The sequence below is a fragment of the Lissotriton vulgaris genome, chromosome 10 (genome assembly GCF_964263255.1).
Source record: "Lissotriton vulgaris chromosome 10, aLisVul1.2, whole genome shotgun sequence".
In the NCBI taxonomy this organism is placed as follows: Eukaryota; Metazoa; Chordata; class Amphibia; order Caudata; family Salamandridae; genus Lissotriton; species Lissotriton vulgaris.
This window is the reverse complement of record NC_141698.1, coordinates 256,586,255-256,605,205: the sequence shown is the minus strand read 5'-3', so window position 1 is coordinate 256,605,205 and position 18,951 is coordinate 256,586,255. Positions and strand designations below refer to the sequence as shown.

The 18,951-nt window shown below is 41.4% G+C and overlaps 1 protein-coding gene across 1 annotated transcript in view; it reads right to left on the bottom strand.

Annotated features, from left to right (window-relative positions):
• The window catches only part of LOC147685063 (GTPase IMAP family member 7-like), a 121,517-nt gene that overhangs the window by 18,142 nt on the left and 84,424 nt on the right, over positions 1-18,951 (bottom strand). Inside the window, exon 3 of the mRNA XM_086940949.1 lies at positions 5,108-5,150. Within this exon, the coding sequence (XP_086797075.1) occupies positions 5,108-5,150 (43 nt within the window). The remainder of the gene's footprint in view (positions 1-5,107; positions 5,151-18,951) is intronic.

Sequence of the window (18,951 nt, the reverse complement as noted above, 5' to 3'; positions counted from 1 at the left end):
GGACTCTGTAGATTCTTCAGCTCCTCTGTTGGCCCCTTGCTCTGTTTCCCCTCCACTTCAGGCCTCTCAAGCTCCCAGGTTTGGACCATTGGTTTAAGGTTTTAAGGCTTCCATTGAGGTGCCAAATGTGGTTCCCCTCTAGTTGTCCCATGGTCCTCTCCCTTACCTTCAGGCCCATTGCTTTTTCCCAGGGTCAGGCTTCTTCTCCTGCTCTTTCACCTCCCGAGCCAGTCATACCTCACCATTCCACTCTCCTCCCTCGTAATGTGGTTGCCCTCCTCCTCCTTCCCTGTATCTGCTTCCCATCCCCTGCTCTCAAACCCCTACTATGGAATTTCCCCTCTCTCTTCCTTTTTCTCTGCTTCCCTGTGTTTTTGTTGCCCCTCTTCTCCCCTCACCCTCTTTATCCCTCCTTCTTCTGCATATCCACTCCATACTGACCATTGCTGCGATGTGTCACCATGCACCCCTACGCACTATCTCCTGGAATGTGCATAGCCTTACACACTTTATCAAGAGCAGAAGATATTAGCATACCTCCAATCAAAGCGCGTGATTGTGGCACTGCTCCATGAGACCCGTCTCTTGCCAGTGGAGGTGGAGAATTTTGGCGCTAGTGGGTGGGAAAGGTGACCCATGTCAGTTGCCCGCCCTCCCTGGCAGAAAGGACTGGGCAGCCTAAAAAATGTGGCGTGGCAATCCTCCTGTGGAAATCACAGCCCTTCACAGTGCTGAGGACATGGTTGATGCGCCTTTGTCAAGCTTAGGCCTGGGGGTAAGATGCTTTGCATCAGGTCTGTATATGCAACAATAGGGCCCAAACACCAGTTCTTCCTCCAGCTTAGCCGTCTCCTCATGGAAAGGATTGTGACCCATTGGCTTGTTGAGGGGGGCTGTAATTTGGCGCAAGATGAGGTCCTGAATTGCAGCAGACTGCTTGACATGGGCAACAATGCAGACTGGGCCCTACTGAGAAAAATCACCTTGGACTATGGTCTTGCGGATGTCTGGTACATTTTGCACCCTACGGACTGGGAGTACACTTTCCTCTCGCCAGAGTATGGCACCCACTCCCACCTAGATGACTTCTTAGTTTCCCAACTGGTGGTCGCTCTCAAGCAGAATGCCTGGATCCTTGAGGGCATGCTATTGGACCACTCACCAGTCCTCCTCTCCCTGGACCTTGGGCTGACTAACCTGGGCCACAAGCCTTGACACTTCAACATCTCCAGCTACTAGTCTCTCCTGGGCAAAGCACAAATTCAGTCTCACAATGCTAGTTATCTGGAGCTCAATCGGGGGTCTGTTGCTTCACCAAGTACCTTGTGGGCAGCTGCCAAAGTAACCATCCGGCATCAACTGATGAGGGAATGCGCCCTTGCCAACTGGTAGAATGCCGAGTGACAGAGGGTCCTGGAGGCAGACTTTGCTTTTCCTGGAGAATGTACTTTGAGTATAAATGTACCACACAAGACCATGCAGTCATGTTCAACGAAGCAACACTTAGCATTACGCTAAAAGATGTTTTTTTTGCTTCAGAGCGACCAATTACATCAACAAATGAACAAAACTTTGTAAGTATTGTGATGTACATATTTTTTATAATTCATACAATGCAATGCTGCAGATTTCTACCCACTGCTTTGTTGCCTGACGTTTTGTAAGGTCTTGATGTATGTGCTCTTCGATATAATTGCATTTTGAAACAACAGACCAAGGGGAATGTGTACAAGGAAGTGGAGGAGAGAGGCGTTTCCTTCCTGGCTAAAAGCCTCTCTCCTCCACTTCTGAAACACAAGGCTGCACCATATTTACAAAAATATGGTGCAGCCTTGCATTTCCCCCTGCATTGGGGCTAAGTTTAGCAAAAGAGCGCCAATGCAGGTACCCTTGCACCAGAGTGCAAGGGTTTCTGAGTGCAAGGAGGATTGCACATAAACAATCTTGAAATGCCATTCTGTCACTTTCATGTGTGCTGCTTCATGCAACGCACATGAAATTGACAAGATTTCTTGTTTTTTTAATATTTGTTTATGTACACTTTCCTGTACATAAACAAACCATGGCATATTGTTTTTTCACAAGGCAGCACACATGGAAAAAGCAAAAACGAGGAGAATAATGCATTTCTCCTCATTTTGCCTACTTTTTTTTTGTTCAAATCGTTTTTATTGAGGAAGGAAGTAAAAAGGAAAGCAAATAAATAAAGAAACAAAGGTGAAAACAATGAAACATACATACATTGGTTATTCCATGGTCAACTACGTAAAATAAAGTAAGGTATGGTATCGTGGCACAGAACATAATAAAGAGTGCATAAGTAAGACACTGTAAAAGTAAAGTCAGATCACATAGCGCATGTAAGGCAGATGACATAGGTATGAAAAAAGTACATATATGGTCTCACACCAAAAGTATAGTGATGCATACATGTAAAGTGTCTTGAGACAGAGTGGCAGTGTCTAGTACAAGGGGTATATCGACCACGCCATATCACAGGAGGCATTAGGACAAGCATACTCTACCTAGAAAAAGAAACAATAGCAGTAACATAACATACCATTCACTGTGTTTCATCAGATGAAGTCTTAGCGAGTGACATATAGGAGTGCAATGCATACACCGTTGCGTTGCAAGGTGTCTCTACCGCAGGTGCAGATGCAGTAGGTGACCGTCCGGTGGACTGTACAGAATCACAATATGTAGTCCCAGCAGTGTCCTCATTACAAAGAGGTGTTGTGGCGATTGTGAGGCCTATAGATGCAACGGGCATTATAGTGCACTATCATGGTGGTTCGAATGAGAAGGAAGAGGCGTCAAGTGCACTCCACAGCTTTTTGTTGGATACTCGCCATGGGGAGGAATGTAGAGCGGGGTTATCAGACCCTCTTATGCATGACACCCATTCTTTCCATTGTTTGAAGGAGACCTCTGAGGTACTTTTCCAATTGAACAGGACCACTTTGCACGCTAGTGTGAGTAGTAGGTCAAGGAGTTGGCGGTCATGTTCCCTTGTAAGTGCAGGTTCTGTGGCACCTAACAGGACATATGTAAATTCTCTCGTAGGTTTAATTTTAAATATGTGTTCAATGCAGTCGAATATATTGGACCAATATTTTCCCAGTAAGGGGCAGTGGAATAGCATGTGTGGTAGGTCTCCGTCAGCTAAGGAACAATTCCAACATGTAGGGGAGTCTCTCAATTTCAATTTGAATAGTCTTTGGGGGGTCCAGAAAACTCTGTTAATCAACATATACTTTGTTTGGGAGAGAATCAGGGAGACTTAATGTGTAAGAGCTGAGCTATGAATTTTTTCCCAGTCCAGGTCTATTCCCGTATTATTAAGTTCTTGTTCCCATTTAACCTCGTTTTTCCTGTGGGTTTTGCTCAGTGTAGGTAAAAGCATTTTATAAGCTTTTGAAACAAAGTGACCTGCATATAGTAGGCGCGGGAGAGTAGATTTCAGCCAAGGGTCTGAGGGAGCAAACGATCGGGTGGACAAGGCCGCTTTTAATTTCAGAAAGGCACAGAAGTCTATTGGTTGGAGGCTATATTTTATTTGGATCGTGGAGTATGGTAGTGGGAGTTGGCCCTCGTACAGGTCTGAGACCATGTTGATGCCACTAGCTGACCAGTGTTCCCAGAAGGGTGATTTCCCATTGATCCTGATGTGTGGGTTATGCCATAATGAGGAGGAGGTCGTCTTTTTTATCTGTAGGCCAGTTTTGTGAGTTTGATCTAATCTAAGGAGGGCTCTTCTGGTGTTCAGCATAATGTACTTGGAATGCGTAAGGTGTGACAAGTCCATGGTGAGTATCGTCGGGAGGGGGGCATTGCCTATGATGGACTTCTCTATTTCAACCCAAATTGGTATGTAGCTTGAGGGTTCAGCAAACCAGTGTACCCCTTGTTTACACAAAAAGATGGTTTGGTAGTTCTTAAAATTGGGAAGGCCTAGGCCACCTTGTAATTTAGACAGCTGTAGTTTTTTCATAGACACCCTTGGTCTCTTCCCTTGCCATAAGAACGCACTAAGTAATTTGTTTATCTTTTGTAGAAAATCTGAAAAAGTCATTGGGAGCATGCTTGCTAAGTAATTAATTAGGGGAGTAATCATCATTTTTAATGTTTCCGCCCTTCCCCACCACGAGAGGTATTTTGGGGGCCAGCCATCGAGAAGTTTATATATTTTCTTCAGAAGCTGTTCTTCATTTATTTTTAGGGTTGTGATTAGGTCCTTCTCGAATTCCAAGCCCAGGTATTTAAAACTTTTGGGTTGCCAGGTAAGTCCGGAATCGCCCAGTATGTCCTTACTACCCAAGTTGTTTAATAATTTGACCTCAGTCTTGTCTTTGTTCAGGGAGTAGCCAGACACATCAGAGAACTCTTGTATGGTGGATTTCGCCTACTTGAGGCCAGTTTTTACCTGGTCTTAATTTAGTGCTGCCTCCTATGTATGCCACTCCTGTACATAGGGGGCAGCGTCCAAATTTATGGGTGTTGTGGTGACACAGCCACTGCAACACACACTGCCCTTGTACATGAGGCCCCCTTTCACGCTATGGTTAGTGTGAAAGGGGGCCTTATGTACAAGGCAGCGTTAATGCACATTAAGTGGCTTAACGCTGCCTTGTACATAAGGTGCAGCCTCTATCGCCACCACAACGTCAATACAGGTGACGTTGAGGTGGTGATAGGGGCTTGTACATATGCCCCCAAATTCAATACTTCCTTCTTCTTAGTAACCAATGAAACCTGGGAACACCTTTTTGCTTTTGCAGAGCTCACTCCACCCTCTCAAATCCCAAAATAATACAGAAGAATGTCCTTTAATTTAATGGCAACTACTCATGCCCTTCCTCCCTTGATCATAATATCCCGGTAATAACGTTTCATAGGTGACAATTTGCCTCATCCAGGAGGACGCCTCTCGGCTACTCATACTTTTACAGCCTATTGCGCTCAATACAATAGAACAAACACATTTCAAGTGCAATTTCAAGCATGAATAAAGTTGTTTGTTGAAAACCCAGACATACTGAAAGTTATGAACCCCATAACATGGCCCCAGATGACTTGTTTATTTGTTTTGTCCCCAATAACTCACCAGAAGCACTCCTTCTCCCTCTGGAATCCGTGTCACTACCCTGCTAAAACATACAAAACAAAGTATTAGCTCTAAACAAATGTATTTCATAAAATGAATCAAAAGTCTGCAAAGAAAATAGTCAGGTTTGCTTGCATAAAAAGACATTGCTTTAATGTATAATGAACTCTTGTGAGTACCTATTGTTAATTGAAACTTGCTTGGAGTTGTTGAGTGTACTCTAGTGAATAGATATTGATGACTAGTTGATGATAAAAGTGTGATCCAGCAATTCCAGGCTAGTTGCTAATCTCAAAGATTTTTTAAAAGGTTATTTTTACCAGAGCATGGAAGTCCAACAGCACCCATTCTAGAGCTGCACCCTTGGAGTGGCTAAGGAAAAGTCACACAAACACAAACCCACTTTTAGAAGGGTCCAAGGGTAGGTTTAATGACCTTAACTAGATACATACCCCAATATTCAACATTCTTAACAATAACAGTATCTAGAGGTCAAATGTGAAGCTCACCTGTGGGCACGAGCCCCAACAGAATACAAATAAAGGAACCCAAAACAATATGCCATATGGTAAAAACTCAAACAGTGGGCAATTGTTCCCATCAGTAACCATTCAATACCACCCTTTTTAACATCATTTGGGTTCTCCTTGCCCAGGAGACAAGACAAAACAACATAGCCTACTGATGTTTTTATAGGACTATGTGTGATGTTAAATAAATGTGTTGGCAAGAAGGGTGGTGTATTCAAAAGATATGAAATGTTTGTGGTTACTGAATAAGCAGTGCAAAGAGTGAATCAAACAATGAACGTGAGTGCATGATAACCCTTGGATCAGTTGAGTAGATTGTGAATTTTAATGATATCTCCCAAATATCCAAATGTTAAAATAATAGTGAAAATACAGATTTAACATAATAACTGTAAGCAATATTGGTCGGCATGTTTCAGCATTTAAGATGGAATAGGTCCAATGCTTTCTTCAGGACCTGGTGGAAACTACTGCTTATAGGACAAGTCACGCCTCTGCAATGAAAAAAATAAAAAGACTTCCTTTCTTTCTGCACTGCACAGTAGTTACCTGACTGTATGAGGATGGGCGAACACTGTTACATGCCCTTAAATTTAATTTCAAGATTCACTGTTCTCTTTGGGGCTAACAGGAGTCATGGACCTGCTGCAAAACATACTGATGCCTGTGGAACCATCCTCCTGTATTTGAGGGGAACAGAACACCCTTACTCATGTCTGCCTGGAAGTAAACCATTCCACCGGTTATAAGTAGACATTCCTACTCCTTGTGCCCACGTAACTTTGGCAGATATTGTTTATTGTGCGGTTAGTTAAAACCATTACAATTGTTTGAAACATATACAGTATACAAGCCAGCTCGAATAATGGAAAGAAAGCACACTCAGATTAAAAACATCATGATAATCAAAAACTGTCTGATGTTATTCTGTATGAACCGAGTAAAACAAAGTGCTAGTGCAAAAAATCCCAGATAGTCAGAAACAACACATAAAAAGGCATCCTAATAATTAAATGGTCCCACTGATGTTGTTCCGTGTTAACATAGTAAAACAAAGTGCTAGCGCAGGGTAACGCAAAAAGGCCATGAATATTGCCCAACTCCTGGTCCATTTAACACATTTTGAGCTGGGATTAGGTAGGATTAAGTAGCAGAAGCCTATCTGCAGTTGGTGGAACTATCTCATAAAGTGCAAGTGCAGTGAATAATAGCAGCAGAATATTTGTTTAAAAAGTGCCATCTAACCAACATGCAAAACACTAAATTCCCAGACACCTGTTGAGAAGCACAATAAATAAAAGCCGCAAATTGTTGAAAGGTGCCATCTGACCAACATGGATAACAGTAAAATCCGGACACCTGTGGAGAAACACACAGGGTTTGATAGAAAAAAAGGTGATAGAAGTGGATAGACTCCTTTGACAGAAGTAGATGAGAATAGGATTGAATTGACCCTTCGGTGTACCATCAGAATGGATTACATGACAGAGCTGCTAACTCTAAGACCCTAGGGTCCCGCCCAGCTGTGCCGAGCCAGCCGAGAGTGAACCAGGGGTAAGGGAAGAGTTCTCCAGTTATACCCCTGGGCGACAGAGCCTGTTAAGAGCAGGAGCAATGCCATTGGTCAGCAGGGAGTTTAAAGAGGTGCCCTCTGGGTTAAGAGTGGCGATGATGACCTTCTGACACGAACAAACTCCCAGTTAGTTCCACTCTCTCCTTAGTCTGGATGTACGCAATCCAGCAATGCGGGGCAAAGGCACACAGCATGTTCAAGGGATTTCTCACGCATGTCAGAGCCCCTGCGTATTGTTCCTTCCTGGGGTCTGTACCAATAGGCAGGTTGTTTCAGAAATGGCCCTTCTCCTAGCCTTAGGGCAATAAATCTTGGCTTCAAGCGGTTGGAGTACGCACAGGTAAGATATGTTGCAGGGGATGCTGGTTGATAGGTGTTAATAACTGCCCAGCATGCCTACGTCGGGCCGTAATGGTCCTGTCAGAGTGCAATGACCAGAAGCGGACACTCCTTCACAGCCAGAAGGTGTTGACAGTTTGCAAGATACTGGTAGTGCACTTGACTTGGGCCACTGGTGTTGATTTCGGCCTATAGCAATACCTTTAAGTAGCCACCCCTGGACTCCGGTAGATTGTGGCACAGGTTGAGATAGGCACTAGCACTGACTGCCCTCTGGTCTGAAAGGTCCAGTTCCAGCCTAATCTGGACAGCAAATTAAGACCTTGGCAGACAAAGAACACTTTTGTATTTCCTTGTGGTAAGTTTATTTAATAAGCTGCAGTTTTTGCTCTGTAAGATTTTGCTGCCATAGGGCAGTGTGGGTAAGATTTTAGCTCTCATAACTTCCAAAAGAGGAAATGGCTTGGCCCTAACAGTGACTTTAATCATTTTGATAAGGTCATCTGGAGAGTAAGGCCCTTTGCTTCAACTTACTTCTGTTAAAAATGAGCATGTAGCGTTATTTTTCTGGATTTATTTAGAGCAGAACCAATAGCAACAGAAATAAAAGTGTATTAATGCATGTCTTATGACCATTAGTCAAAAATACAGCAAATCATCAATACATTTTCAGCCTGGAATTCCTATAAGCCAAGGTTACCACACCATGACGCATTACTAACATAAAACATATCTTCCCATGAGCGAGTGCAATTACATTATACAATACATTCAATTATTCATTATCCTCATGGTCTGAAATTATTTAAATGCACTTCAGGTTAGCAGCATACTGTTTACTAAAATACCACAATGCTTTTACCTGGATCATTACAATCTAATTACATTAAATTAAAAAAAATGTGATCACCACTAGCAGACCACATGTCATTACAGTGCATATAAAGTCAGCAGCATACTCATTACTAAAGTACAAAGGTGCACATAAATAAATAAATACCGCTGCATCATAATAAAATGAAACAATTTATAAAATAAGAGGAGGCGTTTGTCATATCACCCTGAATCTTACAGTAGCGCCAACACTTTTGGCATAGGCCTCCTCAAATGTATAAGTCCTGCTCATCTTATTGAACTAATGACCTATCGTCTGTTCTATTTTTATTTTCCAATTCTATGAAATCAGCGACCTTGTCACTGTTACGGATATTAATATAAAATACTGCTGATGTTTTTTTAAAACAGTTTACCTCCCCTGAAGAACCAAATAAAACCAACATACAGGATGGAGCAATTGTGAAAGACATACAACAACTAATAAATGCAAAAACATATTTCCAAAATTGCAATAGGTTAATGCACTCAAAACATTTATGCACCCAGCCGCCTTCTTCCTGCCTATTACACCTAAAGCATTGGTTAGACATTGCAGGATACATTTTGTGTGATCTCAGTGTTGTATAATATGGCATCCATCTAGATAAATAGGTCAGTCAGCCTTTTAAAATCAGCACCTCACAAAGTTCTATGACCTATCTCACTGATCTGCTGCACTCTTTCATATTAAATTTACTTCCTATCTCAGTATGAATTTTTTAAGCCATTCTGAAGTGTTTTTTTCATTAGCCTTCTGATGCAGTAAATGATAGCAGAATCGCACACCAACCATCCTATTTGCCATTTGCCTGGTGATCTTGTGTCCAGCTTCAGTCATCATAGTATAATTACTTTGAGAAAATGAACAACCTGATAAAAACTTATGCACACAGCACTACTTTGATTATCTCCTTGAGCCACTATTGCTTCCCACATGAATAGTCTATCATGATTGTAAACATCTCCAAACTGAACAAAACCTAGGTCTTGCCAAAAGTGAAATAGCTCTTTATACAATGTTAAGCCCCCCACCACACAGTCTTTAATAGGGGTATAGGCATGGTATGCAGTATATCTCGAGATTTTAAATAACAGCTGAAATTGTACTAATAACGCTAATAAAACCTTATATCTAGTTTTTGGGGAAGTTTTGCAGATCTAGTAATTTAACTGCACTCTTATTTAGCATATGATTTAATCAGAATTCATTATAGAACGATATTGTTTATCCAAGTTGAATTTTCAGATTAACCAAAGAGGCCGGAAGGTATGTTGCAAAGTGTGGTTGTGCTATCCCCCCCATAAACTGTGTCTAATTGAAGTGTTGTTCATTTTACCCTGGGTTGCTTTTTGTTCCTTTAAAACTTCTGAATCATGACATCCAATTCTTGAAAATATGTACTAGGAATTTTTAGAGAGAGATTTATAAAAAGGAATACAAACAATGGGAGTATTGACATTTTTATCATGGCAATCCATCTAATTAATCATAAGTGCAAAAGGGTCCATTTATCTAATCATTTTTTGACCTTCACCAGCTTACTTCCATAATTCAGCACAAACAATTGAGCATATTCACTAGTTCCAAAAATGACAAGATATCTAATGGGATGTGGTGATGCGATCTGTAGACAGATCGGAATCTCAGAAATACTTGAATTAAATGTAAGAATTTCCATTTTAGCTTGGTTTACTCTGTATCCCCCAATTTGTACAAATTTCTGAATTTCGTCTAGCGCATTCTGTATGTTGGAACTTTCAGTTCTGATATATAAAATGATATTGTCTGAAAAAATGTAGTTTTTGCCATTCTACTAATCGGAGGTATAATCAAAGGATTAGTGCACATTTTTGCTGCAAGAGGTTCATTAAAAAGGGAAAACAAGAGGTTGGATAACGGGCATTCCTGTCGAGTACCCCAGTTGATATTGACCATCCCAGCTTCATCCCCATTAATAAAAATGTTGGCCTCTGCCTCATTGTATACTTCTTTCAGCATATCAATCTGCTGAAGTGAAAATCCAAACTTTTCCAAAGTAAAAAAGGCACACCAATCTACCAGGTCAAAAGCCTTTTCGGCAACCATCATTACCTAATTAGCCAAATAGCTTAAATTAAAAAGTAAGTATTAGTAGCCATTAGCCTCTCAGGCAGGAACCCATTTTGATCAATATGAACCTCCCGTTAGGCACAGGGCGCATTTCTCCTCACCCACACTTTCACAATCATTTATAATCTGAATTTAACATACTAACAGGGTGATAAGAATTAGGATCTCACAGATCTTTATTCTTTTTAAGAAAAAAAATATTATAACTGACTCCTTAAACTTTTTAGGAATACTTATCCCCCATTCATTTGATTGAAAAGGTGAGCTAAAAAAAGGAAGTAATTCATCCTGAAAGGCTTTATAGCCCTCCACCGGGATCCTGTCTTCAGAAAGCTTTTGTAGGTATGATTTACTGGCCATAATCTCTTCTAATACAAAAAATATTTTAAATATTCCTTGGCCTTTGTTCATTCTTGCTGCTGTACCTTAAAACTTTGCTACCCTGTTAAAGTAACATTTACTTCTTGCCTGGCTTTTTCAGCAGCCACCTGCAAGCCCTCAATTTTGTGTGCATGCTGTCTACTTAATCTAGCTTTACAGGAAATTACATGCTCCTTGAAGGCGGCTTTAAATGCCTCCACAGCCATGGAGCTTGGAACCATATTTTCATTAAATTGAAAAAATTCCAGAGCAAACATTTTTGTTCCCCTTAGTCAGGTCAAATACTCTTACAAGGATTTATCAAACTACCACCTTCATTTCGTTCTTGCAGCAATTCCTGGGGTTAATGTAAAAGAGACTATAGAGTGGTCTGAGAAAGGATTGGCAAATATCTCAGTTTTACCACTAGCCAGCAAAGTATCCACTAAACAAAACTAATCGTAATGTAGTTCTATATCTAGAAAAAATAGTAGATAAACTGGAAGAAACCCGGATGCACCAACCACCATGTATCAGTTAATGCGTCATCTATTTGTATGGTATTTATTAACTTTGGAGTTTTTGGCTTCAGTTCTCGCTTTGCTTTGTTGGAAGTGTCAAATGCCAAATCTTGTATATAATAAAATCTCCCCCAATAATTAGTATGACTTTTGAGTTCATGACTAAGTCAAAAATTAGCTCTACCGCTTTGGTCTCATTAACCATGGGGCCATTGTAATTCACGATATTTAGTACAGCCTCCTCCACTTTAACCTTAATCCATAGCCATCTCTGCATCCCATCCCAAATTACTTCCTTAACCTGCCAGTCAACCTAATTTGCAGACAAAATCCCCACCCCAAGTACCGCTGCGCTAGCTGAAGAAAAATAAGCATTTTTCTGGCTGACATGACTTGAGGGTATTGGTCCTAGATTGAGTTTCCTGCAAAACATTACTTGGGGGGGGGGTATACTAGCCATTTAAGAAGAGCACCATTTTTCCATGGATTCAACAAACAATTCATATTACATGTAAATATTTTTATATTTTGTGTCATTTAATATGTCCTCTGTCTTACAACTGGGCCATCTCATCTACTCCCCCCGTTTCCCTGTAATACCTTCAGGAATATCATACATGATTTGCTCTTGTCCTGCAATTTTTTTTCCCATTCCCCTCCACTCTGTCCCTTGCGCACCCACCCCACTCTCCAAGGCTGCGGGACACCCCACTTGCCAGTCCACACCTTTCCTCCACCAGTCAGTGCTGTGGTGAGGCACCTGAGCCCAGGACATCCCCCCCCACCTGAACGTATTTACATTTCTTTCAAAAAAGCTCCTATAGCCTCATTTATATTTTAGCTAATTTAGGAAAAAACATTTGCATCTTGTGTACAAATGAAATTGCCCATTTATCAATACTTTGAGTTTGGCTTGCTGGACCACAGATGCTTGGCCACCCAACAGCTTAAATTCTTGAATCAAGCCCTGAAATGCCTTACAACACTGTGTTGTAACTAGAGGTAGATTAGTAAAAACTCTGAGCATTAAACAAAATAGCAAAGGATTTTTGTCGAATTTCCAGAACCAGGATCTGTTCTTTGACACGGAAGTTTGAGAAATTCACTAATATTGTCCGGGGATACTTGGCATCTGCTGATCGCTGGGCCAGAACCCTGTGTGCTCTCATAATTGATAAATCATTAGGTCCTCTTAGCAGTATACATCTGTTAATGAGAAGGTTCATCAACTGAGAAACATTCTGAATCCCCCCTGCATCTCATGTGCTTCCAGAATGGCAATTAATCTTAAGCTACTATGCCTTGAATGATTCTCTATAATTTCCAGTTTAGTTTCCAGCTGACACAGTTAATTCCGGGAGAATTATGTTATCATACTTTTGGAACCGATCCTCAAGGTCAGACATTCTCTGCTCCGCCTCTGCACCAAGCTTTCCTCAATGTTAGACAGTCTTTGATGAACTGTTTCAATGTCCAATACTTGCTGTACTTTCAAGCCACAAATCACTGCTAAACCTACCTCTAAAAGGGGTCACAGCTATTCATGTGCAGTATCTATAGACAGATCTGAAGTATTTACTTCCAAGGAGGATTTTAGAATATTGACCTCAACCCCTGTAGTTTCTCCCTGATGTAGCTCTTGCTGCTTCTCCTATGCCAGTACTTGACCCTCGGTTACTTCTTCAGGAGTACCTACTACCCTCAAGTTTCCTATTGACCTTGCTGACAATGCTTTGTCAGATATAGTCACTAGCCAAGCCTGTTCTACATTCAGTAACTCATGTAGATATGGCTCTTCTCTAGCCTGTGCTAGACTTGCTTTGAGGGTCGTTTGTTGAAACAAAGGGTACTCTTTTGCTTTCTCTGGTGGATCAAGGGATGTTGTAGATAATTCATCAGGAAGGAGGAGACCAAGCTGTCTAATTATAGAGAGAGATTGAATCTGTAATAAATAAATCAACTGGAGCCTCAGCTTTGGCATCCTCTACAAAAGTATCCTCTCCCTTTGAGCATGTCGAGTGGGCAGACTTCATCATATACATAGAATGCACTTCCCTTGTTACTGGTGATAAATTAGTGCTCACCAGTATCCTCTTCTCTCTCCATCCTGCCACCCGGCTCTCAAGTTGCTTTTTAACACTTTTTTGGTAGGACAGGGGTAGTTGGGATATTCCCTGCCTGTTTCGGGCACTGTTGTCACCTAATATTGGGATGCATGAGCTCTCCCTAGACCCATAGGTTGAGCCCACCCCGCAACTCCTTATGTGCTGTTTCCACCTACCTTAGGTCTAGTGTCCATCCACGTGTTCCCACTAGTCAGTGGCCAAAACTCCCCTGGAGCTTTTGAACCTCGACACTTCAGCTCCTCAGCTTCAGCTCCTCAGCGAATTTGTGTAAGTCTGGCTGTTCTCCACTGTCCTCAGCATTGTGGTCAGGTGTGATGAGCAATTCCATTAGCAATCCCCTTAGTGCAGAATACAGCTGACGTGTCACACTAGGTGTTGAGAGACTCCATTACCCAACCTCTGAAGGCGGACTGATCGGGAACCAGAGGCACCACTAAAAAGTTTGTCCCGGAAGTCCTAGCAGTCAGTCATGGGGGCTCCACTGACTGCAGTAAGAGCTACTCCACACATTATTTGAGCCTCTAGTGTGGATGTATATTCCCAGGTACTTATTCAATTGATCCGCTGCAATCCTGTTGCTGCTGTAAGACCAGCGACCCCCTGATACTTTTTCCTGCCGAATATTACTACATTTGTTTTCTTCACATTGCCCTCCAGGTTGTTGGTGATTGTGTAAGAGTACAGTCAGTTTAAGAGACGTTGTAGTCAAACTCTTGTGAAGCTAAATAAAGTAAGGTCATCAGCGTATACCAAATTACTAATCAGTTCAACACCTAGGTTGGGGGTGTCTGCTGGTAGACACGGAATTTAGGCAGGTTGTGATGACAGGATAAAAAGTAGGGTGGGTAACACACACCCCTGCTTTTCACCGCATGTGGTGAAGATCTGCTGGATACTCAGGCGCCGTCATAACCTAATTTGATGCTGATCCATAAATTGGAGTGTAGCAGGATTGTGAATACCAAACGTTATTGAAGGAATTCCCTTTTTTGAAAGTTTGGACCAAAGTGCCTTCCTTAGTACATAATCAAACGCCTCTTTAAAGTGCAGCAGGGAATGTGAAGAGGTTACTTTGTTCACAGTTGATATTGCTAACAAGTTGGACAAAGTACTAGATTTAGCCTTAAAACCAGTTTGATTTTTTAGAATAAGATCTTATGATTCTACCCATAGCTCCAGCTCCTCCAGGAGCAGACTAGCGTAGAATTTGACTTCATTGTCAAGGAGTGCAAATAATCTACAATTGCTTGGATCAGATCTGGAACCCCTTTTCTGAATGAGATGTATTATGGTCCCCTGCCATGATTCGAGTATTGTTGAGCACCCCAGGCAGCAGTTGAAGAGGATAGTCTTCCAGCCTAAAATGTGATGTTCTGTTCGAAAAGGGGCTGAGGGATGCCATTGGGCCCAGGAGCCCTGTCTTTCTTTGCCTTAGATATTACATGGTACAGCTGGTTTTTAGGAGGGGCGTTTCCATAGCAGAGCAGGGCAGACCATCCTGGTCTTGACTGAGGTGGACGTGGCTGACTTTTGCACTTGAACATTGGAGGTCCCCATCCGATGTGCGGTCTGCAACCTTATTTACCAAGAAATGCCTGGAAAGAAAGGATGCCCATTACGGTTCTGTGACAGTCGCACAACCGGACCTACTGGCTCTGTTCATTTGCTTGTTCACCATGGCCCAAATGTTCCTGAAATTTGAGTTTTTACTCTTACATAGGAGGATCTCCCAGAACTGGTGTGATTGTTTTTGTTTATTTGCAAGAAATGCCTGCCTGAAGCTTTTCTATGCCAGCTTGAAGATGTCAATTTGCTTCTTTGATTCAGGGTTGTTTTGAACGAGCCTCAGGACCTTTTGCGGGCTTTCTTTAATTGCTGATTTTTTGTTGGGACAATGGCTGGCTTAGCACGACCACAAGGTTGGGCTGATCTTGGAAATTTAGCAAAGAGCCGAGTGATAAGGGTTATCCATTCAGTGATCAGGACACTAAGCCTGAGATCTCCTCAGTGGGTATTTTGCATTCAGCCTTAATGCTGCTGCTGATGGTATTTCTCCATTTGAGACGCTTAAGGTTCTCAGTGTATATACCTTTACACGTGACTCCGGCCGCATCATGATAAGAGAGGCTGGAGTTTGTTTTTGTTACCTGGGGACAGTGATCGCTCGTGGTACGTGGAACAATGCAGTAGCTTTCTATTAAGGGTAGCATTTCCGAATGATATAATCGATGTAAGAACAGGTTTTTCCATTGGTTGTTTTCCATTTAGGTGTTATGTGCTGTGAAAACTGCCCTACAATACTTTAAAGCCAACACTATTGAGTTGCAGGAAACAACCTTCATAACGCAACTTTTAAATCGCACTACCATTACAACGCTGTCATTACATCGCAACATCCTTTACATTGCATGCCATTAAAAGGCAGCAATTACATCGCATGTCACTACAATGCATACCATTACAACGCATACCATTACAACACATAGTACCCTTACACTATCCAACACTTACCTTACTGTTGCACCCCCTGGATTTAGAAAAGTAATTCTTACTCCTATACTATCCAACACTTACCCTACTGTTGCACACTCTGGAGTTAGAATAGTAATTTTACCCCTATACTATCCAAGACTTGCAATAAATGCAATGTGATGTATGCGTTGTAATGGTATGCGTTGTAAAGGTAGTATGCGATGTAATGGAATGGGTTGTAAAGGCAGTTTCTTATATTGTGATGTTGTGTCATGCGATGTATTGGAATGCATTGTACAGGCTGTTGCAATGTAAAAAATGTGTTGTAAAGGAATGCGTTGTGAAAGTATGCGTTGTAACATCATACAACCTTGAGTTGCAAGACCATGAGTTCTCTTAGTGGGCTATGAAGGCAGCCCATCGTCCTGGATTGTTCCATGATGTTCTGGGGCATCCTAGGGGGATCTCATAAGAGTCCTTTTGGAGGTCTTAAAGAGATGCATATTGACCACACAATAAAATATTACCTTACCATATTGAAATCCACAGTTATCAAACAGTCTGCTGGGGTATGATTCCAGATTAAGTCACAAAGAATCAAAATGAAGCAGTTGAGTTTTATTCTCTTTTCACTTGCATTTAGGTTGATGTAAACATTGATCAACATGAGGGGGTGCTGTGATTTACAGTTACCAATTTTGATTACTTGTGGCAAACTCTCTTGGAACGTTAATAGAACGATGCTCCCTTGCAATTTTACGGAGGTAAATATGGACAAGCAACCCTTTGATCTATTAAACTAGAGGGACGGCTTTCTATACTCAATGAAGCATGTTATAGGACAGCTCTGGTCGGCCCATATTTCCTGTAGGGCTATGATATTGCGGCCGTTTAGGAAATCTATTAAATTGATGAACTTCAATTTCAGCTGGAGACTCTTGATGTTCCAGGAGCAGACAGATAGCTCGAACGGCTCGGGGCACAAGGGCACCAAGCAATTGATTCCGTCGGGGTGTCTGCAGCACAGTGATGAAGGTTAACAATTCCAGTCATTTTTGAGGGATGAATATGGGCCACTCTCACTTTACTTCTGTTTCGAAATGTGTGACGCAGCAATTGTTTTTGCATTAAATAGGGCTCCTTCTTGGACGCCTCTGTAGGTGCCTGGGGTTCAGCCAAAATGACTGGGTATCCTGTCACTTCGAGGAATCATATCTTAATGCCCCTGAACTGAATAGAATTAACCGGCTAGAGTAGACGAAGAAAGGAATTTCCTTTCAATTCTGAGTATCATATTGAATAATGAAACTGTTGCTGCAGCACAGAAAGCCAGATGACCAGTTGGAGCTTTGCATTTTGCTGTGGAACTGAAACAGGAGCTGTAATAAGCCTTCACTAACTGGAAAAAGTACACTGAGATCGGATCCATCTTGGATATTGGGAATATTTTTCATAAAGGTATTAAGGCTATATAAAACATTTCTAAAATACTAGAACTTAGAAAACACTCGAGCTGACTGCCATGCATCCAATAAAGGATGTTGAGTTGGCAAGTTAACCATAGCAAATGTTCTGGACTCCGAGATTTTTGGCAGGAAGTTTGAGGCTAAAGCGGAATTACTTAATAAATGCACCTGACATCATTGGAGCCTGTATCAGCCACAGCTTCCAGGCGCATCCCACAAAAGTTCTTCGACATCCCGAAATGTTTCAAAATCTGAAAGTAAAGCTTTTGACTAGGACAACCACAACATTTCTTTTTGCCAGGGTCACTCACATGTCTGATGCAAGGAGTGCCTAGGTCTGAGTCTAATACCCCTCAAAAATAAAATTAAGCTCTTACATTTCCATTGATTTTTATCAAACAGGTCTTGTTTTTGCTATAATTTTGATCCCTTCATACCATTTTCTTTTTGAGACATTTTACTCACTAAATTGTTCTCTATCTAACGTGGTTTGAACAAACACAGTTATTTATTTCATAACTGTATTGTTTTCTCAAGCTGTTGCTCAGAACCTAGATACACTTTTTCAAAGGAGAACTTTGTTGCAAATGCCAGTCTACAGGGTGAGCTGACAGTCATTAAAGATATCTATTTATCTTTTGAAATCACTGTATTTAGGTCTTTCAGTGTTCCTGAAACAATTTGCTAAGTGAGGGGTCTACCATCAATGTTACAGCATTGAAGCCACAGATTGTGAAAAATCCAAGCAATTCAAAAGACGTAGTAGCTTATAAGCCACACCCATTCAGCTGGCCAGTAGTGATGATGTGGTATGTATGTAGCCAGTGTTGCATTTTGAAGTACACTAGTGCAAATATATTACTAAAGCATTGCATGCTAGATTACTCTCATTTACAGATAGCACTTTTCCCTTTGAAAAGCCCCAACATTTCAACTGATAAACCTGTACAGTGAACAGACGACAATGTCTGGAAATCGGGTTTTAGCAAATATTTAATATTTGTATATCACCAAGTAAGCTGCCTTTTATACTATTTTAAATCTTTGTTTCTCTTACACCTAATAATTACAAAATATGTGCTCCATTTGTGCTTCCTAATGGCTGATATATTTTGAAAAATGTTTGCATGTTGTAATGTAATAGTATACAAATGACATGCTACAGCAAGACTGTCAGATAGTTCACTTTACAAAATCCACAGGCTTTGTAGTCAGAGAAAGAAAAGTAAGCAGGAATCTCATGTTAAAAGAAAAAGCAGCAATTTGACAGAAAACATAGCTTGTCATTTGACCCCCCAGAACACCTACTTCCAGCACCTGTGAGTCTCGTGGAAGCTCAGTCACATTCACATCATAGCTGTGAGTCCTCATTTTATTTAAACACCTTCTTCCCTTATCAGCTCTTAGTAAACATCCTCTCTGCCACCATACCCTGTTTAGTCATTAGTTGTTGCCAAAAACAACCTTTAGG